At 38.9% G+C, this 27,989-nt stretch overlaps 1 protein-coding gene across 1 annotated transcript; it reads left to right on the top strand.

Moving 5' to 3' along the window:
- CARS2 (cysteinyl-tRNA synthetase 2, mitochondrial) lies at nt 1-27,989 on the top strand. The gene is made up of 15 exons (XM_007436116.3): nt 1-574; nt 2,073-2,123; nt 5,197-5,314; nt 8,085-8,156; nt 9,141-9,246; nt 10,149-10,232; nt 12,584-12,713; nt 14,528-14,661; nt 17,188-17,252; nt 18,835-18,901; nt 21,778-21,916; nt 22,995-23,118; nt 25,110-25,208; nt 25,860-26,120; nt 27,798-27,989. Exons 1-15 carry the CDS (start codon nt 261-263, stop codon nt 27,858-27,860), a joined length of 1,827 nt encoding a protein of 608 aa, XP_007436178.2. The 5' UTR covers nt 1-260; the 3' UTR covers nt 27,861-27,989.

The following is a 27,989-nucleotide window of genomic DNA, read 5'->3' as shown; positions in this document are numbered from 1 at the left end:
CCTCAGTGGCGAACAACCGGCGCCGACTGTTCCTACCACCGGAGTGGGCTGTGCGGCGCTTCCTCCCTCCTCTGGGGAGCTCCGGCGCCGAGAGAGCCCCTCCCTCTTTCTGGGAGGGGGGAGGAGGAGGAGGAGCGCGCCGCGATCCCGCAGCCGTGTGGGCTGCGTCTCTCTGGATTGGCTTCGGTGCAAGCAATAGAACAGGAGCCGCTGCTGGAACATAGTGGCGGCGGCGGCGGCGGCCTCGCCGCAAAGGAAGCATGTTTCGTGGTCCCTTGATCGCCTGGGGCGGCGGGGGCTGCCTGAACGCCGCCGCTCCTTCTCCTTTGCAGCGGCTGGATGTCCTGCGCTGGGGAAGGCTGACTTCGGTGGCCATCAGAGCTGCGCCCGCCGCTCAAAGAAACCGCCTGTCGCTGGGTGAAGGTTCCTGCAGGAGAAGGTGCTCTGGGGGTACCCCAGAGGTCGGGACCAAGTGGATCAAGCCCAGCGGCCAAGAGACCGGGATCCAGATCTACAACAGCCTGAGCAGAAGCAAAGAGCCCCTTATCCTGGGAAACGCCAGTGTGGTGACTTGGTAGAATAATTAGAAAATTGTCAGTTTATCCTGGGCTGCTGCTAAATTTTCTGTTCCTTTTTTCTTCTTCTTTGGGAGGATTGCTGCGCTTATAGAAGCAATAAAATAAGTCATTTGGGGGGGTGATGGAGATGTAGTAAAGCAAGTTTTGGGGAGGCAGTGGGGGGAGCCTCCTCACCTGTTGAAGTTTTCCTTGACATACAGCTTGTAAAACCACAGGCCTTTGTCAATGGGAAGGAAAAGCAGTACAGTAGTACAGAATCAGGCTAGTCAAGTTGTTTAAAAAACAGTGAGAACACCTTATTTTTTCCCCCCTTTTTAAAAAATTGGAAGTCAGTTAATTGAACTTAATGGGGTTCATATTGAGGATTGCAGCCTAGGTGCTAAAGTGGCAAGATAGAGTTTTGCTTTGTAGAGTTTGGGAAATCGTCTGCCTCAAGGCATTAGTGGCATTCTGAACTTGACCTTGCAGTGAAAGAGGCACATCTGCCTTCCAAATAAAAAATAACCTTGTCAGATTATGCTCAGGCAGATTGAAGGCTGAGGTGAAGGTAGACCTGGGATGTTAGCAGAGGCTGAGGAGCCACGGGTGAAGAAATTCACATGCCAGCTTCTGTTAGGGTGGGTGTACCATATCTGGCCTGTGAGATTAGGGACAGCAACTGAATGGCAGGAAAGAATTAGAGTTTTTTGTATCTCTCTTGCCATGCAGTAGTCTTCTGGAGTTTTGCTTGGATATGGTAGGCCTGCCTTAGAGCATCCTAAAGCAGAAACAGAAAAGCAGGAAATGCAAAGATAACCTTTGCTGATGGACGCATTGGCCTAAAAGTAAAGATTTAACTCCTGATCGCTTTGTAGACATGCTAATATAGTTTACTCAACAGAGCAATAGGTTTATCATTGCCTTTATCCAGGGACCTCTTCCTCCTCTTCTACTTTGTCAGCTAAGGTTGACTTGGTGGTACTACCTAACTGGGTTGTATTGGTCTGCAGTTCTCATAATTACTCTTTTTACCCCCCTCCCCATGATGTTGATTGAGAATTATCTGGAGATTTCAAGTTGTGGAAGGCTGCTTTAGACAAAGAAATAGGTAAAATGAAATCCAAACTCTTTTGAGTCCTTCTGGAAGTTCCTTATGTTTGCACAGTGAAGAGGATGTTTTGTGTTCCTGCTGAGCTTGAAGCAGGCTCCCGGTGTAGAGGTGATAGTCATTGCAGGTTGTTATTCTGCCTTTATACCCTCTTCTTTGCTACATTGCATGTTTTAAGTTTGGGCCTAATTAAGATGGCAACCTTTGAGCAAGTTTAATGGGGATAATCAGATAATATTCTCAAAATACATTTCCCTAGTAAGATCACTATAGAAACATAACCAGATACTTTCGTCCCCCATGGTCAGTCAGTGTGGCTGATGCCGGACTTTTAAAAACTTTTCACTTATGTGACTTTTCTTCCCAAATCTCTGATTTTTGTTACTTAGCTTTAATTTTATTCACAGGTACAGCTGTGGACCTACTGTATATGATCATGCACACCTTGGGCATGCTTAGTAAGTGAGTTTTAATTATTTTTACTGAAATTTGTGCCTCACAGACTTCTCTGGATATCGAATAGACTTTAGTTATCAGCAGTGGCATCCACAGCAAATTGTGGCAATGCCAAAATGCTGACATGTGCGTGGTGCATGGAGATGCCATTACAGCCTTGTTTTGTAACATCTGGTTCAAGTATATAAGTTGCAGCCTTTGTGTGACAATGTTGTCATTTGTTCCTCTTGATCTCCCCATAAATGCCCATTTTATCAGATACATTAGCATTGATTAGCTCTCTTTCAACACAAACCAAAAGTTAGCTGAGTTGCTTGAAAATTGACCATGATGTTGTGTTTATTCATGAATGAACGTCTCATTAGGTTCAGTAGGGTTTAGTCTCAGGAAACTATGTAGATAATTGCCGTTCAAGGACATCTAAATGGATGAAGATGAGATGTGGTAGGGCAGATGGCTAATCTGTCTGACCAGGGATGTCTGCAGAGGGAGTCAAAAAAGCCAACATGGTGTCCATGACACATGTCAAAGCCCTGCCCCCTTTTTATGTTTGTTGTGATGCTGCCTTGACTTTTCTAACACGCCCTGTCCCCATGGACACCTCTGCATCTGACTTGGAGAAAAGTATTTTTCAAGATATAATATCTGGTGGGTTGCCTTACTCTGGTTGAAATGTTAGGTGGGACATTTTATTAACTCCAGCATTCCTACTTTTTAGCCAGGGATGAGGTGGTTAGAGCAAGCACAGAGTCATTGGGACTGTCTTCTCTAAGTAGAATCTGCTAGCCCTACCTATATGCTCCAGTTGGGAAGAGAAATTGGAGGGGTGGCACCCAGAGAATGGGAGCCCCTCATTTTGGAACAACTTGTCCTCCTGAGGTCAGGCTAGCTTCTACACTTTTATCCTTTCAGAAGTAGGGTAAATCTGTTTTGAACATTTTTGTTATCTAACTGCAAAATGCAACTTTGAATGCAACCTGGGATTCTCCTATTTGCAGTGTGATACATTTTTGACCTATTTATTGTTGTGAGACATTTCCAAATTGCCAAATTAAAATGCACTGAAATATCTAAGAGGACTGTGCAGGGATCCAAATTTGAAGGGGAAAAGGTGATTTTGAGCATAAGCTGGTGTGCCACATTAAACCTGCTGGCAATTACTTAAGCCAGGATTCCTTGAAAAAGCCACAATTGACTGGTTTTATATATCGTAATGGCTGAGTTTACCCAATATACATAAATCAAAGCCCAAACCATTATGATTCGGCAAAATGTATGTACTTGGATGGTGCATGCTTCAGAAAGTATTAGGAAGTACTTTAGACTTAGCATAAGCAGAACACTTCTCTGTTATTTATTAAAGGAGACTAACATTCCTTGTGAGCTTAAAAAAAGTGTCACTCCTTTAAGAATCACTTTAATGGATGGATTTCATAAAGGAGTGACTTTTTTTCAAGCTTGCATAGAAGCCTGCAAAAAGATGGGCTCCTTTAATGAATAGCAAAGAGGTGCTGCACTCTTGCTGAGTCTTGATAACTTTTTCTGAATACTTTTTGAAGTATGCATGGCTCTAGTTCATATGTACATGATGAATGGAGCTAGTCAGTTGTGGCTTTTTCAAGGAACCTTGGCTTAGTGAGATATGTGAACCAGCTTCAAATATTTAGCCTTAAATATTTGTAGAAGGTTATACTTAATAAAATATAACTTAATAAAATATATAATTTTATTTTAGGGAGCTAATAATATTAATTTATCTGTTAAAGAGGCAGTATGAATGTAACAGTTTTTATTATATATTTTATTAGGCATATAAATAAAATTATAAAACATATAAATTAAGAAAGTATATTAGGCATATAAAGAAAATTATATTATGAGCAATGAGTACACTCGTTTAGCAACTATTCACAGTTATGACAGTGATGAAAAAATAACTTTGTGCCCAATCCCTGCATTTGCACCCTTCCCAGGTCTGTAAAGCAAAGGAAAGTTGCAGTAAGATCATAGGCACAGTCATGGTTTCACTTAGTGACTGCCTCGCTTAACAACCCAGTTGCCGGTCCCAATTGTGGTTGCTAAACAAGGACTACCTGTATTTTCTTCTAAGTAGAAGTTATTGCCTTGTTTCAATAGAAACGGAGCTTCAAGGAAAACTGTAAAATTGATAAACTATTTATTTATCAGCAATGTAAAATTGATAAACTAGTTATTTATCAGCAACTTAGACCTGTTTATTTAGGGCTTAATCAAAGCAAAAGACTTGTCTCACATTGCATGTTACATAAAGGTTACAATCCTGTATCTCATTATCTGCATGTTAACCCAAGTGAACACAGTGGAGCTTATTTCAGAATTTGTAGTTGCAGGATTACATTGTAAAGGAATAAAATTAGAAAGACTAAGCCATGGTTGCAACATTGTACTTAACAATAGCTGTAGTTCAAAATAGTTGAACGTTGTTTAGACATGCCCCCTATCTCTTGCGTTTTGTAGCCCATTTGCTTACAATTCCTTCCCGGGGACTAACAGTTCACACATCTGGTAAAGTTGTAGAGGGAGTAAAGAAAGTAGCTGTGGAATCTACTTGTAAATCTCTGGAGGATTTGCTGTTGATTGGCCTGATTCCCATTTGTTTAACTGTAGCAACAGTCTCCTCCCTTCCTTACCCACCAAGTCTCATCTTCATTCTGCTGAAATTAAGAAAGCACGGGTTAATGACTTTTGTGTCAAGTGGCTAAATTTTGCTCAGTGCCTAGCTTCAGAATTGTTTAATTCCAAGTGTAAGTGATTATATGCATATAACAGAGAAAGACGTGGGTTTGTTGCACTAAGCTCCATTTGATGTCTCTAATTAAAAAGCAGGCTAGATCGCAGAACCCTGAAGCCTTCCTATCCGCCTAGGCACTAGATTTTATGTCACAGTAAATCTTCTGGGGTGCCATAAAATTCTGTTGTTCTAATATTTTTTTTGGACACAGGTCTCATTCAAAGAGCTGGAAATGAGGATCAGCGTTTAAGAAACTTGTCACCACCCTAACACATTCATGATTCCCCCCCCCCCCTGTATTTCAGTTCCTATGTAAGATTTGACATAATTCGAAGAGTAATGACAAAGATGTTTGGAAAGGAAGTAGTGATGGTGATGGGGATTACAGATATAGATGATAAAATAATTAAAAGAGCAAATGAGGTAAGCATATAAATCAGCTTACATTATACATGTTTTTTGATATTGCTTAGTATATAAAATCCATTATGAAATGTGTGCTGCTCTTGTATTGTGCTATTCATATTACATCCAGGTTAGGTAGCAAAATACGATTGATCTGTTTTGATTGATTTTTACATAAGCTGAAAATACTTGAAGCACTTGACATTCATTTGTTTATTTATTGAACATACTGATAGGCCGCTGCAATCAAAAACTACTCTTGGCGGCTCACATAAAAAGCACAACGTAAAACAAAACCCACATAAAAACGAGAACACTACAGAAGTAGAAAGTGAATAAAAGATGGCAATAACAACTCAAATCAGGGGAAAGCTCTGTGACAAAGCTGAGGCTTTTAGAAGCTTGTGGAAAACCAACAGAAAGGGAGCCAGCCTGTTCTCCACACTATCAGTGCTGCAGTAGAAAAGCAGCACCTTCGTGCCTCAGCCCTCCTGTCTATATGTTTATTACATTTCCTTTCCTCATTTCTTTTCCAAAGAAACATTCTGCTCGATTCAGAGAGCCTGTGATGGAGAGGTTTCTCTTAATTGCAGTTAAGAGATGGGGAACGGGACGCCATGGGGCACAATCTCTTCTCTTCCTTTTCAGCTGAATATTATCATGGAAGCAGAGTTAGCTGTAAAACTATCAGAATTCCCAGTTCTCGCCCTTCTGCCTTTTCAAAGGTGCTTTTCCAGATTTATTTATTTATTTATTTTGTGCCTTTGAGTCTTCAGGTCAGTGGTGACTGCCTGGACTGGTCCCTGCAGTTTTCTTGGCAAGGTTTTTCAGAAGTGGTTTGCCATTGCCTGCTTCCTAGGGCTGAGAGACAGAGACTGTCCCAAGGCCGCCCAGCTGGCTTTGTGCCTAAGGCAGGACTAGAACTCACAGTCTCCTGGTTTCCAGCCTGATGCCTTAACCACTAGACCAAACTGGCTCTCTACTTTTCCAGTATAAGGCACACATAACCTTAATGCCACAGTACCATAACATTCAAGTCAGGCTACCTGCTTCTTCTTAGGAAACAATTTAATGAGTTCTGTTGATATTGCTTATTAAACAGTTAATGTATTTTTTCCCTCTTACACAATCACATTTATCCTAATAGGTTAGCGTTAAGTGGCTTGGGTATTTCATAAGCTAAGAGTTTCTGAAACGCTGAATTCCAAAGACGAGGTTGAGAAGTGGTGTCCTTTGCAGCTCCGAAGCTTTAGGAGTACTTTAAAAAGAAAGCCCCATCAACCAGAATTGCATAAGAAGTGGGAAGCCATCATAATGATCGTGGCGAGTAGTCAGGCTTGGTTGAAGTGAGAATCCTCACTTGGAATGACCTTCTCATAGCTTGCATTGTCATAGTTGCCACATCAAATGATCTGGAGAATCCTTCCAAGTAAACGTGCAACCCCTCAAATAACTGCAGAATGAGGAGGTCAGAGCTTAATGTCAGGGGAATATTTTTCTGACTGATTTTAGATCAGCACATTTTTAGTTACAGGTAGTCCTTGAGTTACAATGGCAATTGGGACTGGGAACTCTGTCGCTAAGTGATGCAGTCGTAAAGTGTGACATCATGTGATTGCACAGCTTAGCAATGGCAATTCTGACAGTCCCCAGTCATCATCATTAAATGAATCACCATGGGTCATTAAGTGAGGATCTCACATGATCATGACTTCTGGCTTCCTGCCAGCTTCCCCATTGATTTGCTTGTGGAAAGCCGGCTGGGAATGTCAGAAATCACGATCCTGGGACCAGGGGGACACTGCGATGGCCAGAACTCCAAGGACTCATCAGAAGTCCCCCTCATTCAGCACCATTGTGAATGGTTGCTGAAGGAATGGTCATGACCCAGGGGCTACCTGTATGCATTTCAAAATTATATATGTATTATGTATGAAATTAGTAATTGTTAAATCATAAAAGTCCCATTGGAAAGGATCTAGGCCAGTGTTTCTTAAACTTTTGTCTCTCAGGACCCCTTCCCACATTTAAAAATTATGGAGGACCTCAAAAGAGCTTTTGTTTGGGTTATATTTATCAATATTTACCGTATTTAAAATTTACAGTAAAAATTAAAATTGATGCATTTGCTGCCGCTACCGCTTCTCACGGGGATTGATGGGATTTTAATATTTTATTTTCCAACATAGGCTAACAAATAATTTTTATTTTGCAGACCCCTGAGAGGGTCTTGGGGGACCCACAAGGGTCCTAGGACCACACTTCAAGAAACACTGATCTAGGCAAACTCCCTACCCCATTCAGGCATCCATTTCTACAGTTCCCCAACAGTCGGCCATCCAGCTTTGGTTTAAACACCTCAAGTGCAGGATAGGACCCCCAACCCCTCAAGGTGTCTGTGCTATTGCTGAAGAGCTCTTACCTTTGGGAAGTTGTTTCTGATGTCCAATCAAAATCTGCTTCCTCATAATTTAAGTTCATTGCTTCTTCTAAAGGTAGTAAGCATCACAAGATACTTCCCAATCCTGAGTAAAACTTATTTTTTGTCATAGTAGCTCAAGAAAGCTGCCATCTGTTTCTTCTTCATAATGTTTTAGCTGTATATTTGAAATTTAAGTCATATGAAATGATTGGTGGGTAATGTTCCCTATGCCTGCTTTCCTCCCCTCAGTAGTGTGTTAGTTCATCAGTTGGTGAGACCTCTTGGTTATATTTTGATTTTCTAGCCTCTGTCTTTGTTAGCTGTTACCCTTGATACATGATTTAATCACTTGCTGTTTCCTTACAGATGGATATCTCCCCAGAAACTCTTGCTCGTTTCTATGAGGAGGACTTTAAACAAGATATGTCTGCCTTAAAGGTATAAACGTTTAATTAATATGCTGTAATGTTGAATGTAAAACTTGTTTTTGGAAGAGCTGCTAGGGCAGTGGTGGAGAGCTCCCTTTGGCTCACGGGATGCACTAGTTGTTGAGTGGCATGTTGGGGACTGTTCCCGAAAAGTGGCAAGGACAAGATCCCAATGCAGGAACACTTCAAAAGATTATGTGTGTGTATACACAGCCATACCCTCTGTATTACCTTTGTAACAACATTTTAAAACCTTCAAGAAAAAAGGTGTAAGCCTTTGCGATGGCTGGATTGATTTGTTATTGATGAATTTGTTTTTACCCCAGTTGTAGATTACCGTATACGCATATTGTTGTTTCTTCATTTTTATAGTTTTTATGCTGGTTTAATTGTTAGCCACCCAGAGTCATGAACTTGAGATAGATGGCCATATAAATTGAGATAAGTAAGTAAGTAAATAAATAAATAAATAAATAAAATGGCTGTCCAACCTTTTGCTTGAAAACCTCCAGTGGTGGAGCCTCCATGACTCCAGGAGTCTAATAGCTCTCAGGTCAGGAAATTCCTCTTTATGTCAGGTTCCGCTCTTTCTCTAAATCTTCCAACCATCAGTTTTTGTCTTACCTTTGGGCACAGTGGAGAATGAATCCACACCCTTTTCCTTGCGACAGCCCTTCAGGCATTGCAAAACTGGCATTAATGCAGAGAGAAGCACTGCGGCAGATGAACTACCCTGGTGTGCAGTGACAGAGAAGATTGGGGGATGTGAGGAGGGGGCATCATGGGCAGAATCCAACACCTCTGCAGGGCTTATGCTGCCCTGAGGCCACACTTTGCATTCTCATGGAGTTAACTTCCTAGACAAATTTGCTTGTTCTACTCAGTTCCTACCAAATTGATGTTCTCCTTAAGAGACATTCCATTGCTCTAGTATCACTTTAATCAGCTGCTAATCATCTCTTTAATGTATAGTTATCTCTTTTTTTTAACATAGGTCCTTCCTCCCACAATTTATATGAGAGTAACTGAAAATGTTCCTCAGGTAATTTCTTTCATACAGCAACTTGTTGCTAATGGACACGGTTATGCAACGTCACAAGGTAGGACTTCCCAGTCTTACGGTAATCCCCGTGATGTGTTTACATGTTCAGCTTAGTATATTGCTTTGGAATTGGCTGGGGCATCCTTGGCCCAGCTTGATAGATAAGATGAGTGTTAGTAACGGTGCTGCATTTTTGCATTAATACTGCTTTTCTTATTGATGAGTTTGTGACGTGCATCTGTTGTTGAAAGGCCATATCAGAGGAGGCAGTGTAGGATAACAGGCTATATTGCTCAGTTAGGGCCCATCCCCAAGAACCACTACAACCTCTCCTCTGGCTTCTCTACCACTTTGTAGGTTTGTCTATCCCCCTCCCCCCTTTCCTCCTCTCTCTTGGCCAGGGCTTACTATTTCACTGGCAAAGGAACTTGGAAATAGTTGGGTGTAGAGACATAGGAAAACCATTTTTAAGAAACAGATTGACCTAACCACAGAATTGTCCTTGAACAAATAGTACTTGATTCCCATTTTTGCTTGTAGAGTATGTTTATGTTCACTGATTGTTGAGATTGAGAAATCTGCGTCCTTGGCAAGATCTCCCTCTTAGTCTGTTTTGTCCATGAATGCATTTTTGTCTCTTGGGATCTTGTATGGAGTTCCTCCTGCCTTGGTACTGGTCCATCCTGGTGGTGGAAGAAATATGGGCAGCACGGGGTGCCTGGCATCATCTCCGGGGAACTGCGTACCCAGGAGCATCACTTTGCATCTTGTATATAATGTGGGCTAGCTTGAATGGCTGCATAAAAGTAGAGGTGTTCATTGATGATTCCCTTGAGTAGGATACCACATATTTCCCACCTTTATAATAAGACCTTATAAAAGATTGTTTATTTTATTTGTTATTGTTGATTATCCCACCTTTATAATAAGACCTTATAAAAGATTGTTTATTTCCAACAGGTAATGTTTATTTTGATGTCCGTTCTAGGGGAGACAGATACGGAAAGCTAACAAATATTTATCCTGATGCCCAAGAGGAATATGGTATGTTATTGAAGGTTACTGACCTTTGTACAAGTTTACTTATTTTGTTACTATACGTATTTCTCTACTAAGATTCTAGGCAGTTTGCAAACATCATAAAATAATCTTAACATCAACTAACCCTATATAAAGCAGTAATAACATATAGCAATAATATGCAGCCTGGCTATCTTTAAAAAAAAAATGATTAAGAGTTCCCTGTACTCTTTCCTAAAACTGTAGCCTTGACCAGTTGTAAAATTATTTCCATAGCATGAGATTTCCCCACAAGTTAACTTTATAGTTAACTTGGAAGATGCATGGCTCAGGACAGACTAGACTGTATGTTTTACATTGTTTGTGTAATGAAAATTATTTATTTATCTGTAAACTGCCTGGAGTCCATAAGGATTTTGGTAGTAAATAAATTGTATCAATAAAATAAGTAGAGCCAAATTCAAAACAAGATAAAAATTGCAGCCTACCTTCATTATAAGATAATATATATTACAAATACAAATACAATACTTTAATGACCAAGTATAAAATATATACAAGGAATTTGTCTTCGGTTATATATTTTAATATATAAAAATCCCAGGAATCAGACAATCCGTTCTAAGTCACCTTCCCAAAACTTGTTCAAGTAAAGTGGTCTTCACAGCCATGAGAAGGTGCCAGGCAGCCTTCTGGTGACAAAGTGTTCCTCAACATTGAGCCCATCCCAGAGAAAGATGGTTTGTGGCTGTCTCTTCCTTGAAGCATGCATGGGATAGGCAGTCTTTACTGATGCATGATATTCTCTTTTTTTTAATAGTAATTTTATTAAAACTTACAACGACAATGATAAAAAACTAATACAAGCTAAAAAAAATAAAAGAATAGAAAGAAAAAATAGAAGGTGCAAAAAAGAAAATAGAGAAAAAGAGAAAAATAAGAATATAGTAAAGACAAAAAAAGAAATGTATAAAGAAATGACTTCCCCTCATCACAGCAAGTATAAACAATTTTAGTAACTGATCACCTTCTCTTAAAATACAACACATGATCTCTTCTCCCCATATCCCATCTCTTATCTATAGACAAATCCTTAAAACCTTGTCACTTCAGTCCTGATATCAGCAAAAGTCCATTAAAGGTTACCAGAGATAACAACATATCTGTTTTAACCTTGATCAAATAAACTAACTTTATATTCCTTTTGTTTACTTTTAATAATCTTGATCTTAAGTCCCTTCAAATAATATATCAAATGATAACTTAATTTCTCTCTCTCTCTCTCTCTCTCTCTCTCTCTCTCTCTCTCTCAAATTTATATGCCACCCATCTCACTGTATTGGTGACTCTAGGAGGCTTACAAGTAAAAAGAAAGCTATAAAGATCTTTACAAAAATACGTTAAGTTAAAAGATGGAAAGAGTGTCCTCAAGCCACCAACCACTCCCACTGCTGTGAATCCCCATCAGATCCCCATGCTAGATGGCAGAGCCAGGTCTTGATGCTCTTCTGGAAGGCCAGAAGAGTGGGGACCAATCTCACCTCAGGGGCACGATGTTCCACAGGGCAGAGGCAACGGCAGAAAAGGCTCTCCTCCTAGACCCCACCAGTCGAAATTCTTAAGCTGACAGGGTCTGTAACATGCCCTTCCTGCCAGACCGGGTGGGAACTGGTCACTGTAATTGGGACAAGACAGTTCCTCAGGTAACCTGGGCCCATGCCATCTTTTCATTTTTTCTTTGTCCCTTCTCACAATATTCTTCAAAGCTTTAACAAGCTTCTTTTGTAAATCCAATATAGGAAAATTACCCAGGTCACTCTCTTGGTTTGTTATTTGTATATCCCTTTTAATTATTAAGACATCAGCTGGTTTCTTTTGTATGTCCAGATATATGATACTTTCTTTAGTTAGCCACTGCTGGATCAATATCTATTCTTTTACATTTACTACAACTTGCTGTTTTCAGCATTAAAGAAGACTTGTCCCAGCAGTTGAAATGGGAAATTGGAAGAATCTCAAGAAAGATGAGGGGGTGTGAGGAGAGGTGCGTGTGTGTTTTTAATCTTGATCTCTTACAAATGAGCTTCATTCCAATGCACAGTGTTAGCTACTGCTGCTTAGCTCCAGCTAAATTGAGTAGAAATTGAAAGTTTAACGCATGGGTTGGCAGTAAAGTGCCTGCACACACACCAGATGGTGACCACTGATCTCCACTTTTCAAACCGTGTGTTTGGGATTCCTTCTGGCCATTCATCTGAGTGAGGCCCATTACTTCTACACCAAAAGTCCTGTCCTGATGGCACCACTGGATCCCTTTGAATAATTGAATTCTGAGTTTTCTCTTTAATCATGTAATCATTCCTTGTTACTGGCAGTGCTTAGTGATAAGCGTCACACGAAGGATTTTGCTCTCTGGAAGGCAGCCAAACCTCAAGAGATATGCTGGGACTCCCCCTGGGGGAAAGGGAGACCTGGCTGGCACATTGAATGCTCTACAATATCGAGGTCAGCTCATTTCCATTCCTAATCTTGCTTCTTTTCAAGAACATACTAACCAGGGCTAGCAGAGTCCCTACAGGGGTCAGGGTGGGGTGTCAATTTTTTCTATTTATATAACCATAAATTAATAGGAATTACAGTTTGGGACTATTCTAAGTGCACACTTGAAAACAGACTCATCTGAATGGTATGGTGACTAACTAATGCCAACAGCTTTTTGTCTCCTTTGCAGCCTGAAATCTAAACTTACTGCAGGGCATTGTCATACTGAATGTTGATTGATTGATTGTGACATACGCCTTTTGCTGTGTTGAAGCCAAGCTTGTAGATGGTCTCAGGACTGCAATAAAAGCACGGGAAGGTGTTGGCCGACTTTGCTATGGGTTATGAAAATGAATGCTGAGTGAAGCGTTTCAGTAAAGAGTCAGTTTCATGTATTGTACCCCCTATGTCTTTGTAGTGAACCCATCACATTTGTTCAAAGTGGTGGGGGAAGGCAGTTTAGAAATTTGCTGGATCCCTTCCCAGGTCAGTTTCCTTGGGCCTGATGTCTCACGTAAGACATCTTAGAAAGGCAGAATTGTGCATTTTGCAAATAGCTGTATGCCCCCTTTTGCCTAAAAAAATCCCTCACAGCAATCATGTTTATAAGGATCAATATATTATTTGTCCTCCACAATGTAAAACAAGACATCAGAAGAATAGCTTTTCCAAGATCTGCTCAATTAGGTTAACGTGAGGTAGTAGGTGGAGAGAAAGTAGTTCCAATTCAGTTTAATGTATAATTAATGTACAATCCATTAATATTCAGTACAATTTCATCCAGATTAAAGTATGTAAAGTTGAGGATGTTAATGTAAAAGTAATATTGATGTGAACCATATGTCTTTTTACTGTATCATACATATTAGAATAATCTGGGCCTTTAGAGGTAATCTAGCTTTGCCTTTTGACAATTTGGATGCTAAGAGCAAGGCTACATGTAACTATCCAGTGGCATATTTGGATTAAACACAAAGTTGTGGAAAATCAGATCTATCACAGTCTGGAAATATTGCACCATCCAAGCAAATGGCTTAAAGAAAGTCTCTTGAAACGTGTGGAAGAATGTCACTTATTTATTCTTCCTGTAGCTATTCTTACGTCTTACGTTCTTTTCAACTCCAAATAGTATAATACAGCTGGTAATAGAGCTCAGGTTTCTCTTCATTTGGTAATAAAAAATAAAATTCCTGCATTTCTGACATCTTTTACTTGAGCCTTTTTTGGAATGGTGTCATCCTATCCTAAAATAATAGATACTTACATCTACATATTTGTTTTTCGTAGTCTGAGTATTATAATTATTATTATTTTGGTGTCTGAACAGATTTAGGTAAATTATCCCAATCATGGATAATTTAGAAAAAATATTCTAAATGTAACTGCTGAAATATCAAGCAAGCAAAAATCAATTAGCATGTTGCAAACAATTTCTGCCCTTCTACGTTTTCCAGAATCGAGCTATATTTGATGAATGGGTCGTGGTTTTTAAAATATTTTTAGTAAATGGCAGCTGAATCAGATTGCCAGATTGTATGCTTGGCCAGATATACATTGATATAAATAAATTCCCAGGTTTGCTTCCAGTTTTTTATTGATTTGAAGTAGTAGTTTGGAATTAATTAATTAATTAATTAATTAATTAAAGTTTGCATAGCCGCCCATCTGAAACCAATGACTCTGGGGTGTAAATCCTGCATTGATTTATTAACATTTCCTTAATTCTAGCCAGTGTCCATTTGTTTGTCTGTTTTAATGAATGATTCTTATTTTAACAGCCTAGTGTTTGGGGGACATTTGGATATCCATACCGGTGGTATAGATCTTGCATTTCCTCATCATGAAAATGAAATTGCTCAATGTGAGGCTTATCATCAGTGTGAACAATGGGGAAATTATTTTCTACATTCTGGTAAGTTCTAGTTTCAATAAACTTATTTTTTTTATCCCTTTTATTTGAAAATCAGGATTCATGAAATTACATGGCTACGAAGGACAATCAACTTTGTGAAGAACTAATTAAATAGTTCAAGATACATAGCGACTATCTTAAAATGTGCTTATTCTGTTACCTTTCATGGCCTACAAAATGTTTTGTTGTTGAAACTGTTGAGATTGTTTATACATTGTGTTGCTCTACCATATAGAACAGTGTTTCTCAACCTTGGCAAGTTTAAGGCATTTGGACTTCAGCTCCTAGAATTCCCCAGCCAGCCATGCTGGCTGGGGAATTCTGGAAGTTGAAGTCCACACGTCTCAAACTTGCCAAGGTTGAGAAACACTGATATAGGGTATAAGTTTAGGAAGGGTTTATAGCATGAGTCACTTTAACAGCCTGGAGTATCTCCAGGCTAACCTTTCCAAGGATAAGCAGGGCTCATACATCCAATTGCGCTGGTTCACATGCAGAATCCAAGACAAAAGTTTGCTTGGACCTTGATTTCCAGAACTAAAGGAAGTTCATAAAAGTTGACTTTGCTATCCCCTTTCTTTCTGAACATTCTTCAAAATTCTTCGCATTTGGGAATTCTTCTAAATAACATCATGTAGGGACAGAGAGCTACTCAAAATATAACAGTAGCACTTTGCTTGAATGGAATTTTGTTACACAAGGCATTTCTGCTCAGTTTTAGGCCTTCTTACTACTACAGCCCCTTGTGCTGCTGGGGTGGGGGAACTCTGAAGTCCATTTTGCTCAAGAGGGACTGTAAAATTCTTTAGAATTGATGAGTTGATAGGAAAGTCATGTTCTGATGATGGATATTGAGATTTAAGCCATTATATCCAACTGTGGAAATGTTTACACAGAAATACTGCAAGTATTTGGTCATGTTTCTGCTAATATTTTCATTGTGTTTTTGTCTGCCAGAACTATAGTTTCTTGCCATTAAATGGTAAACTATATCTTCAGGCTGCCTGTGAGTCCCATGTAGGTCCTTTAATTATTCTTAGAAAAATAAAAATGGTGCTTGCACTTTGCACTGGGGAGGGAAAATGACAAAGGTAAAATTGACTAATAGAAAACACTTTGTGAAGGTAGGCTTAAACAATTTCATCCATTTGTCCTTGTGGTAAATGGTGTGTGTGATAGGCCATAGCCATTATGATAGCCGTTTTTTGAATCAAACGCCTTACCCATACTATAGCAGCCAATTTGTGGGAGCTCCCACAATATTTTCTGAAACACTCAATATATCCATGACCCTGAAATTATTGCATAACCAGATTTATAGAAGAAGATGGGTTATCATAAAAAAAAAACACCTGCCTCTGAGAATACACATACTCAGGGTAACTTTTTAAATATTTCTTGTTTAATTTGAGATTTTGGATGCAACACTTTTGGAGTAGTCCAAACTTTTAGGGCAATTGATGTCATTTGATCACTTAATGGCATCACCACACAATCAACATACATTGATGTGATGGCATACTTTCTGATTTAACAGACTCTCTTGAATGACCAATTCCTCCATTCTCTTAAAGTGTTCTGAGTTTTCCAAAGTGTAGCCATTGTGATTGGTTTACTGTTTACTGTTTACGGTTTACTGTTCTTGTAATGTTTTTAGGAAACAGCAGACTTTTTAGTGTTACAATTGCTGAAAAATTCAAAATTCTGCAAAAGAGACAGTTCTTGATGTTGGGATAAATTTATATAGTACTTTTAATTGCTTTGATATAACCCATCTGTATATTTTTATATATCACCAGGATGGAAGCTGCTACGTTTATTAATTGGATGTTTTTTAAAGTTTCTATAACTTGATGTGAATTAATTATAGCCAGTTATCAGTTTGAGAAAATAAATTGTCAGTGTTCTGTACAGAATTGGAGTTTTAGCAAACTGATTAACAGCAATGTCTTCTAGCTTTTCTTGCAAAGTTTATGAAATGTGCTGATGGATAAAACATACCCCATGTTATCAAAGGTACAATCCAGCAATCTTGAGGCAGCTGTAAGTTCTTGTGTTGTAGCCTATAAAGTAATTTGAGCCTGTTTCTATCTCGGGAAGTGCTTTATTTTTTTCCAAAAGCGGGCTAAATGATACAAAACCTTTCATGGAATTTTCTCTTAAGGAGTTATCTTCTTGGCATAAAGTATATCCTGCGATTAACCAAGTTATAGAAAATGAGACAGAGGTTTTATTATATCGCTTTATGGCAAAATTTAACTACTTAAATTTGAACTAGTAATAAGGCACATCCCTAAATCAGTTACAAAAACAAAAATCTGTTTTTATCTGTGTGGGGTTTGGAACCGTTCTTTCTATTTATTGGTATATAAATACAACTGGTACATATTTAAATGTGAGTGTTGAAATAGGCTCATTTTCTGTTTTCCTGTCTCCCACTGGGAAAAATAATCTCCTTTTGTCTTTCCTAACTCTGGAGCAGTTTTTGTTTTTAAAACAAAGCAACAACTTGCTTTTTCATTCCAGGACATCTGCATGTTAAAGGGAGTAAAAAAATGTCAAAATCACTGAAAAACTACATTACAGTTAAGGTACTGTAAAGTTACGTTATCTGGCTATTTTTTAATAGAGTTCTTCTGGGCAAAACTATTCCTTCATCCTGCAAGGGTTTGGACTATGCAAAACGTGGATGGGAACTGGACAGTGAGGTTAATGTGAAGAGAGTTTGGACATGGCACTGAGTTTTCGGTTGGATCCAACTCTGCCACTGGGATGCTTTCCCAAACAAATTTGGTGGGCACGTAGACAAATGTGTATAGAGGCAACTAGAGTAATGGGAGCTTCCAGTTTCTGTTCCTGTGACACTGGGTGGAGCCCTTAAAAATGAACAGTACAGTCCTGTGCATTTTTATGCAGACTATAGTCTTTTGAGATCACTGAGGCAGAGAATCAAATTGAGGTGTTATGAACAAAGAGAATGCTCTGTTTGTTGTAACTGTATGTGCCTTTTCTTGCGACTTCAAAATACGAGAGTGTGCCATAGTATCCACAACTCTTCCCAGCAGCTTTCTGCCTCCTATGCCTCTTCCTTTCATTCGTATCCACTTATTACTCCAATTATCAAAGAAGCAGCCCCGTTCCCTGTTTTACCCTCAGAGTGATCCTGTGAGGCACAGTATATTAAGTTGCACTTGGGATCTGACTTGCCACTAAACTGTACTGGCATGTTTCACTTAGGAAACTGAATCTTTTTCACTTACAGACTATAATAGAGTGAAACCAGTTACCATGAGCCAGTGTGATACATATTTTCAGCTTGATTTATCCTGAACTTGCTAAGTTTCTGTAGAATTCCAGTTTTAATGTATTGTACATTTCTCAAATGTTAATGTTTCCAAAAAGAAAAGTGGGACATCCTTATGGGAATGGAAAAGGGCATTCCCGTCACCCAGGAGAAGGTCAGGATGTGCTTTCGCTGCCTTGCATTCCCACATTTCTGCATCCATAAGAAGTAGAGCTGTGCTTTGTTTGTTTTCAGTGAAAGCCCAACATTCTTCGTCAGATTCTGCCAGATTTCATGATTTGAGATGTCAGGAAGATTACAGGCCTTTACAAGGGGTGAAAGCGTTGCATGAGTCAAAGATCTTCCAGTTGAATCCCAGAAACTCTTCCTGGGCTTAGAAACATAGTGGGGGCACCCACTGTTTACAGTATGGGATGACACACTCTCTCTCTTGCTGCGTGCCTAGCTGTCAGAGTGTCTGTGTTTTCCTGTTCCTCTGCCTCTGCCATCCTATGTATATACACACCGAGAGATAGAGAGCGAATACATTTTTAAAGCTTTTTCCCCCCCTTTTTTCCTGGCTTTATCTCCACCAAATGCTTAGGGCTGCAATGATTTTTTTTTTTAAATGTCAGATTTGCCAACTGGCCTGAACAGATTTGTTCTAGTTCAAACCCTGGATAATCATTAGACCTAAAAGCAAATATTGGCATGCCTGCATGAGCATGAAGGTGGCACCTGTGGTACATTTTCATTTAGAGGCTTGGGTTTTACGGAAAGCATTTGAATTCTGAAATGGGGGCCATTATCCATGCTTTGCCAAATTCTTCATGATCTAACCCTGTTAGCCGAATCAAGAATGAGAGTCTTTGCTTTTTTCGTTTCTTTAGGATTTTCTAAAAGAATTTTCACCTGATCAGTTTAGAATGTTTTGTTTGCGGAGCAAATACAGCTCAGGTAAGAAAACTTTATGGACTAAAGATGGCTTTACAAGATGTGTATTATTGATGAAGTTCAATTAGATGCTTAATTTGTGCATATACTTCTGAAATGACTACTTTTGCTTTAAAATGTTTTGGAGAGAGAGTTTTACGTTTTGAGATGACCTTTGTTATCACTCTTAAATTTCGATAAACTTTAAGATGCAGCATTTTTGCAGCTAGCAACTGAAGAGAGAGGCTCTGTGCTTTATTTTCACAGCAAAACTGTTAAGATAGTTAGATAGGTTATGACTGCTCCAGGAGTATTTATTTGATGAAGTTATAGTTTAAATCAGTGTTCTGCTTATAGTCCAGAATATGGTCCATTTCACTTCATTGGCATATTTCAATAATGTTTAGCTGTTTCTTAAAACACTTTTTCAATACCTTGAAAATGTCTGCCTATCTAACAGGGTTGTTGTGGGGAAAAATTGTAGGAAGGAATTCTGTGTGTACCACCTAGAGGAAAAGCAGGACATAAATCTAATAAATAAATAAAAGGATACTTCTCCTTTTTATCAGCAAGACTACAGTATCACCTTGATTGGCTGTTTACTAAAATCAGAAATGGAACTTCAGTGATATCGCTGCTTTTATTTGCAGTCAATGCACATGGAAATACACATCAAGGTATTTGATTGTGTATTTTAAATACAAATCCAACATCTCCCCTCATCTGTATGCTTTGATCTAAAACAAAGTTAACAAGCAAATCATGCTGTGTCTGAGTTGAATGAGAAGAAAGTGAAATTTTCCAAGAATTTCTATGTGGGGACTTTGTAAAATCTTTCAAAACGTGTTCTACCTGTGATGGCCCTGAAGCATTATTACTTCTCCTCTGGTCCAGAATCAGCACAAAAACCCATCTATGTCTGAAAAAAATGCTCCCCCCCCATGCTACTATATGTGCTCTATCTTTGCCACCTGATTGCTGTGGCTGCTTACCCTGTCTGCCTAATCACCACACATTGTATTTGCTCAGCCTTTCTCTCTTGCTTGCTCAATCTCTGCTTTTTGCTGATTGTGCACTTAGTCCCTCCCTCCCTCCATCCCGATGTCTCCCATCCATTCACCGGCCATACATGACTTATCTCTCCCACTGTGACAGGCCACTGTTCTGGGTATGACAGGAGTGCTGCGTAATGCTTCTGGTCAGTCAACCTCGTGCCACATACTTTGGTTCCCCCAAAGCCACGTTCATGTAATCCTTTTTTATAATGTCATAACTGGTAAGCTAGTCAGTACCTGAAGAAAGTAAGCAAGATGAGCTTGTTGGAAATACACAGGAACTGTTACCTAGGCAAAAAGGGCTAAAACATTTTCAGGTCCAGAATGGCAAGATAACATTTGGAAGTAGCTCAGAGAGATGCCTCCCTAATTCACTGGATTAGAAGAAGAAGGAGGTGGAGATACCGCATAGTCAGACTTGCAGAATTCTGTCATTATAGCCAGTATCAATAAAGTATAGTTTTAACCTTTCTGTGGAGTTAATTTCCTGGTCTGGTCTACCTGGCGAACTGGCAGTACCTTTATTTCTCAACCACAGGGTCATTAGGAAGATGGTGATTTTCTCTAACCCGATCCATGGCATTAGAAGCAGTACATTTTGCTTGATGGGGCAAATCAATTTTCCGTGATTAATTGCTGCTTTGTGACCCCCCTCCTCCCCAGCTTCAGCAAATCAGATTTTGGAAGAGAGCATTTCAGACCACTAAAACAAAAGTAGAAGAAAATGTGGGATTCTCTTCCTACTTTTCAAGGGATTCTTGCCTGCACAAGGCAAAGAAGAGTGAATAGTTTTAAAACTGTTCTAGAACTAGGTGATTATTAGTTCCAGATTCCCCCAGTGACTTCTACCTAAAAGCCAATATTTTCAGATCTGCCTGGTATGAAACACAGTTCATTCTCTTTAAGTAAGTCTGGTAGATAGCTGCAAGGAAGGTAGTACAAAGACTGGAGAAATTCCTTCAAAAGCCATTAATTTGTTGATTAATCCAGTGGGTCAATTCATTAATGGACAGTAATAAAGATACCTGCATGCACACTCTCTGTCTTTCTGTCTCTCACGTACCCTTGTGTAATAAATCTAAATTTAGTCAAAGCTACTAAGTGCTATGAAACATCTACGTCTTTGAAACTGGACTGAGTAGCATTGCTTCCTTTTGAGCGCACCTGGGAATGTGAGGAGAACCAGAAGACCTGTTTTATTGTACAGTTTGCTTCCATTTATCTCTGGAGATTGGTTAACACAGGAATTGAAGCAAAATAGATGAAGAAGCAAGGGAGGGACATTTGAGTGCATTTTTTGGGGGGGGGGTATCTTTATTGTCTCTTAGAGCTGCTTAGAGTAATCAGTCTGCTAATAAGTGCCCAGGACAATAATTTACAACAGGTTCTTTTATTACTGTTTTGTTGGCTTATTATGTACCTTGAACAATTCCCAGAGCTAGAAGTCTAATGATACAGAGCATGACTCGTTTTGATATCTTACTTATGCATTGTATCTCTTTTAGGCAATTAGGTCTGTTTACTGTCCCAGATACTGTTAAAAGATACTATTATCTTTTCAAATTGAGTTCAAGTGTTCTGTAAGACAAATCCTACCAAAACTGGAATTAAGGGGGAGATATCTGTAACAACAAAAGTTCTAATCTCTTTGACCGAATGGGATAATGTTCTCATTTCCTTTGGTGACTTCCGACATATGCAAGAAACCCTACAGTGAGAAATTTTGGAGGGAGAAGGGCAGGGAAAGCACAGTGTTGTTTTTTTCAATTTTAAAATGTGGTGCTCTCTATTTTAATATTGCCAAACTGTTTATATTGTCCCATATAATTACATTTATTTTCCTAGGAGTGGAATATAGCGATGATACCATGAATGATGCAAAGAACATTCTTCACATAATACATTCTTTTATAAGTAGTGCTAATGCCTACATGAAGGGACAACTTAACTGTGACACCATTAGGGAAGATGTACTTTGGGACAAGTAAGTGCTACGTTCTCCTTTATCATTTGTATTTGCAACTGGGCTGGTGCCTTATGGAGAAGAACAACATGGTAGAAGTTTGAAGAGAAGCTGCTTCAGACAGCAAGTGTAATGTTAAGATATTTCCTTTGTAATTAACCTCTGCCTGTAAAACTAACATAGAAGGGTGAAAATTTCTTAATATGAGGGTTTTCGGCTTGTATGGGTGCCATTAGATAGCAAATGGGACAATAATGGAACCATTTTTAGCTCAGTTTCCTCTCTTCTGAAGGCTGACCTTTGTGCATTTTTTGTGCAATGCCATGGGTGCCCTGATATTAAAAATAAAATAATGTCAATTTTTAGTAAATCTCATGTGAGAACGTGAACAACTTGTGCAACTCAGCTACGTTGCAAGATTTCAGGCACTTCAATTTTTTTTTTTTAAATGAAGAGCCATCTAGTGGTAGTTTGGGCATCTTGGTGCCTACAAGTACCATGTGGTTAACCCCCCACTTGTGCATATTGACAATTCCAAAGGCATCTTGTGTACACCTAAAATATGAATAGTGAAACAGCTTTTGTTTTCTGTCAGAATAAACCAAGCCAGCAAACTCTTCCTTTTCATTTTTTTAACTAGGACACTAACATGGGTGGAGAACCAAATATTGCTGAACTGCAACTTTCAGCACTCTTAGCCAGCATGGACTTCATATATATTCATTCCCCCCCACACACACACACAGAGTAACCTTTTTAATCAGATAGATAGATAGATAGATAGATAGATAGATAGATAGATAGATAGATAGATAGATAGATAATTGTAGTTAGTACTGAATAGCTTTAATCCTCATAGAAGTTTTATGTGTGCCTTTTACTTATCTCAGTAAATTAAAAAATGTCTATGTGTTCTTAATAGTGCCTAGATCACATCAAGGATAACTGTAGAAAATGCCTGTGGCTTCCATTTAAAGCAGTGATTTTCAGTTTGAAGCTGTGGAAGTCTGATTTGATTTTTTTTTTATTTGTTGATTGGCTTACAGCAATGAGACAAAGTTTTGTTTCTGGTGTCTTACATTCTACGTTTTCCTTCAAGACTAGCCCTTACTAAGAAAACAGTAGAGGCAGCGTGTGCAGATGACTTTGACACTCCCAGGGCTATTCGTGCAATTTTGGACCTCATTCACTATGGCAACAGACAGCTTAAAACCGTCACTAAGGTAACCCATTAGGACACAAAGATCAGAAAGCGACAGTTGTCTACAGCTCGGTACTGACAGATCGGTGTATTATTTTTCTAGAATAAGCCATCAGGAAAAAGAAGCAACATTCCTATAACAAGCATTTATCCAAACTGCATTTGTAAAAAGTCAAAACTGAATTTGTTGTGTTTTCCCAAATTTTATTTTGGTTATTGCTGTGCTGGATTTGTAGACAGCTTATGAAGGATGCCCTTTTCTCTGCTATTCACAGAGAAAAAGAAAGAAGAAAAATAAAAATGTTAATAAAAAAAGTATTTTCTTATTTCTCATTCCAGATTCTTTCCTATCTCCCCCTCACCAAATGCTAGTTGATTGTGAAGGGTTTTTAAAGCTTTCTGTGCACTTGGGCACAGCTTTGTAAACCAGGGGTCCCCAAACCCTTCAGCGCATTGACCCTTTCATGAAGTTTCAGTTTGTTCACTGAGCCCCAAACATTTATTATGTGAAAATAATTTCATAAATGCTACTTTGGATAATTGCACTATGAATAATAATAATAATAATAATAATAATAATATCATCATCAACCCCTTGGATAGTCCCATCGACCCCTGGGGATCGTTATTGACCACGGTGACCTCTGCCTTATCTGTTTAACCTCCGTTCCACTGTTGTCTTTAACATACACCTGTCTCCTCTTGGGTAGAGCTGTTAAAAAAAGTGTGTTTCTCTTCTCCACCCCCACACCTGTGACTTTTTCCCCCTGGTAGAGCTGATTGTACCATCTATTTTTGCTGTTGCTTTCATCCCCATCAAGCTGCTAAGCTTTACAGCCACAATACTTTTGAAGACAAAGACAGCAGAACCTGTTTCCTTCTAAAGGGCAGTTTGGTAAGGCACTGAAGGGCTGAAGGAGGTATAGGAGAATAAATGACATAAGATGCTCTTGCTAGGACTGTGCAAAACCATTTGGAAAGGTATTTTGCAAAGGTACTTTCTCAAGCCACTGCTTGAAACATCCTAAACTTCATGATAATATTTTTCCTGTATGCATATATTTTCTCCCTCTCAATATAATAAAAAAGAGAGTGTCTAGGCTTTTCTCACAACCCCTGCTCCCCTAATTCTATAAACTTTATAACATTTCAAATGTTGTTTAATTCATACCAAGTTAGACTTTAGGTGGATAAGCCTGGCATGTCCTGTGGCTTTGCAAATGGAAGCGTTAACTCTTCCCTTCTTTCTCCTCAGTTTCTAAGACTTCATACAGTATTGCTTGTATGATTTTGGATTTGTGTTTGGAATCATAAAAGCTGTGGATGTATGTTAAATGCTAAAACTGAGGCTGAATTTTCTGGTCCTAAACATGATTCTTGGATTGTGCTATCGTACAGAATTATAGAGTCTCTAGTGCAGTGTTTCTCAACCTCGGCAAGTTTAAGATGTCTGGACTTCAACTCCCAGAATTCTCCAGCCAGCAAGCTTGCTGGAGAATTCTGGGAGTTAAAGTCCAGACATCTTAAACTTGCTGAGGTTGAGAAACACTGCTCTAGTGAAAGATGAGCCAATGTGTAAAATACAATCTAATTGTACAGCTTTTCTCAGATGGTGAAGAAGCTTTGGCAAAAGCTATAATTATAAATAGTAGAAGGCCAGCAACTCCACAGGCCTTACTTTCTGAGCGTTCACTCTGCATTTATGTTTTAATAACTTCCTTTGCTATAGTTAGGTATTTTTAAACATGGTTTTAAGAGAACTGCTTTTATGTATCACACGTTGTCCCATCTACATTATAATTGTAGCTCACCTTGCTACTGTTAAGAGTTTTCCATTCTTGGATAAAGAGAGTTTAGGAAAGGTTAAAATAAGGCAGTTTCTGCAAAGCTGCTTTGCAAAACGGTTGGAAAATGGTTTATTTTCATCTTGGGTTCCTGCACTGGAAGCCGTGGTCACCAAAGTGAACGGTTTCAGTTACATTAGCTCCTTCTTTGTGTTTGTTCTGAAATCAGGAAAACAGGTCCCCTAGAAGTGCTGTTGTGTTTGGAGCCATACTCTCCTACATGGTGGAATTTTTTAACACGGTCGGGATCACCCTTGCTGAAAGTCAGGTAAGAGGCTGCTATAAAAGTGTGTTCATTAAGAGACTCTGTTACTGTAGGCTCATCCCCCAGGCCTAAACCCAATTGTTTGCCACGGCTTTTGGGCTGCATGAAAAGAGATTTCTACTTGGTTCCCATTGTTGAGCATTCTGTGTATGTAAACGTACGATGCTGCTGCTACTCTGGGCAGTCCCCTTTTTCTGAGGAGCAGTGACTGTTGCAGACCTTAAGAACAGAGAACATTTTTTTCCTGCTCTCGATGGAACCAGAGATTTTCAGCATGGGGGATTTTTGTGAGCTTCCCAGCCAATCTCTGTTCCACAGTGGAAAATGCAGCTCTGTAATCACCACTTCACTTGAGCTTATATGTGTGTGCTGTACTGTTTGCTACATCTGAACTGTTTTCCTTGCTGGGATTTTGTTAAGTTTGAAGCTAGTCTTAATTTAAAATTGGGAAGATGCTTTAAGAGTCAACACTCTTTGCTTGATGTTATAACTGACTTTCGATTGCATGCATATAACATCATCAGTCTTGATTTTAAGTTTACAATTATTATTAACTTTATTTTATATTGCTGTTCCTCCAAAGGCACCCAGAGTGGTGTACAGTAGCAGTGAAAATCAATCTCTAATCAAAACACACTTAATTATGATTTATAGGTTCCTGCTGAACACAAGCATTCAGCTTTGCTGTCCAGTGTGATAGATGAACTAGTAAGCTTCCGGATCAAAGTGCGCAGTTTTGCTCTTGCTGTGCCTGAGGCTGCAGGAAGTATGTCTGCCGAAAGTGCTGACTTCTCAGAAGAAGAAAAACAGCAACAGAAAGCAGAAAGACGGCAACAGTTGCAGGAGAGAATGCCCCTTCTGCAAGCATGTGACCGCCTTCGTCAAGACTTGGCTATATATGGTATCAACATAAAGGTTTGTCTCTGCATTGCCCAAATTCTGCTTGCTGGTCACTTTTATTTGACTGACTGCTTGGGCTGACCTAGGAATAAAGCTCCAGCTGTACTTTTCCTTCACGTTGAGAACAGGCAGTGTCCTTTTCTCTGCTTTGTACTATAATATAAAAAATAACTAGGGGCAGGTCTGAATTGAATCCCTATGTTTGATTGAAGAATGCCATCTGTAATGCTGGCCTAGGTTTAGCGGCTTTTGCAGATGTTCTAGGTGGAACAGCATGGTTAAGTGTTAGAGTCTCACTGGGAAGTTCTACATATTCCGGTACTCCTGTAATTGCATTGTAGAAAGAAAGGGAGTAGGGTTGGCCTTAGAAAATGTTCTACAAATTTGCTCGTTCAAGCAGCTTTTGGATTTCTTTATCTGCCTAGATACTAGAATGGGTGGCCAGGGGTTAGTCTTAACATTTTTAGGGAGAACAAGGGGCTGCAATAAGCAAAATTATAATGCAATGGGGGTTGGATATTTGTTTTTTAAATAGGACTAAGCTCCACTGAAAGCTAAGGAGTAGATTCAGTCTCACTGTATATGTATTTATTCAATTCCTGCTGAGGGAGAAAACCAGGTAAAAGATGAACATAAGCAGTATGGGGAAGCCATCTTTGCTGGAAATAAAGATACCTGATTTCAAAATTATTCCAGTGTAACACATGGTCAACATTAATACTGCATTCCAAAAACTGTTTAGCATAACAATTATTAGGAGTCGTTTTGCTGGAGCCCATATTTAACTAAAAACGCAGAGGAAGGAGAAAATATGTAGTTACGATAGGGGCAGATAGGTTGTTACTGGGACTAAAGCAAGCCATCACTTAATCAAGTTTGTCAAGCTATGGGAAGCTTCAAGGATAAAATAAGGTTTGCATGAAATCTCAAATATATCAGTGAAATATTAATAATTCTGTCTATTATTAGATAGAAAATACCAGTCATAGAAAATAACACAAGGAATCCAACATATTGCATTCTTAATAGGTTTTTATTTTTTCCTCCAAAATAGTATTGTAAGAAATCAAGTATTCTGAGCTTGTACTTTAAGTGTTAACTCTACTTTCTTCATAAAGTCAACTTCAGTAAATAATTCCCTGGGCCAACATTAAGTCTTGTGGAGTGATCCTTGCCTTAAACACACAATTGCATAAGTGAAAGAATCAATTGTTTCCATTGTTCTGGAATGATACAATCACATGAAAAATGTGGGATTTGATCTAGGCCATTTACTAAAAGCTTAAGTGATACACTGAAAGTTTGAAGTTTGCCCAAGCCTATTCAGGCTTGGGCAAACTTCAAACTTTCAGTGTATCACTTAAGCTTTTAGCAAATGGCCTAGATCAAATCCCACATTTTTTTAACGGAAATTTGATTTATTCAGATAACATTTTTATAACTGAATGACAGCTCTCATAACTTCCACAGATTAAGTAAAGCTGCAAAAGTAATACTATGGGAAGCTAGTTTTCTCCATATTTGAACCTGCATCTGAACTGAAGGCTAAAATAAGCTTTGATATTTTTGGCAAAGCTTGCATAGATTTGTATACGGGACTTCCAAATTCAGTTTTGATTTATAAAAGGAAATAGAATGCAATTCTCTGCTTTTTCTCTCCTACCCCCACCCCATTCCCCAAAATATCTGTAGGATAGAAGTACTACTTCTACATGGGAACTTGGAAAAATCAATAACAAACTGGAAAAACACTGATGAAGGGATGAAGTATACTTGGAGTGATTATCGATTTTTTTTTAAAAGCCAGACTGATAAAGAATCCTGTCTCTTTGATTGTTGGACTTTCATTCCAAAGCAAGCTAAATAAAATATTATCAAACATTC

This window comes from Python bivittatus, unplaced genomic scaffold, assembly GCF_059951505.1.
Source record: "Python bivittatus isolate LINGU-HERP-01145 unplaced genomic scaffold, Pbiv_v1 ctg000060_np1212, whole genome shotgun sequence".
Taxonomy (NCBI): Eukaryota; Metazoa; Chordata; class Lepidosauria; order Squamata; family Pythonidae; genus Python; species Python bivittatus.
Note: the sequence above shows the minus strand (reverse complement) of the source record. Positions and strands in the feature narration are given on the sequence as shown.

Bases quoted from the DNA above. Each gene is read 5' to 3' on its own strand.
- CARS2 (XM_007436116.3), top strand. From the start codon at position 261: ATGTTTCGTGGTCCCTTGATCGCCTGGGGCGGCGGGGGCTGCCTGAAC. The intron at 575-2,072 runs GTAGAATAATTA...TTTTATTCACAG, and splicing joins AACGCCAGTGTGGTGACTTG to GTACAGCTGTGGACCTACTG. The intron at 5,315-8,084 runs GTAAGCATATAA...GTTTCCTTACAG, and splicing joins TAATTAAAAGAGCAAATGAG to ATGGATATCTCCCCAGAAAC.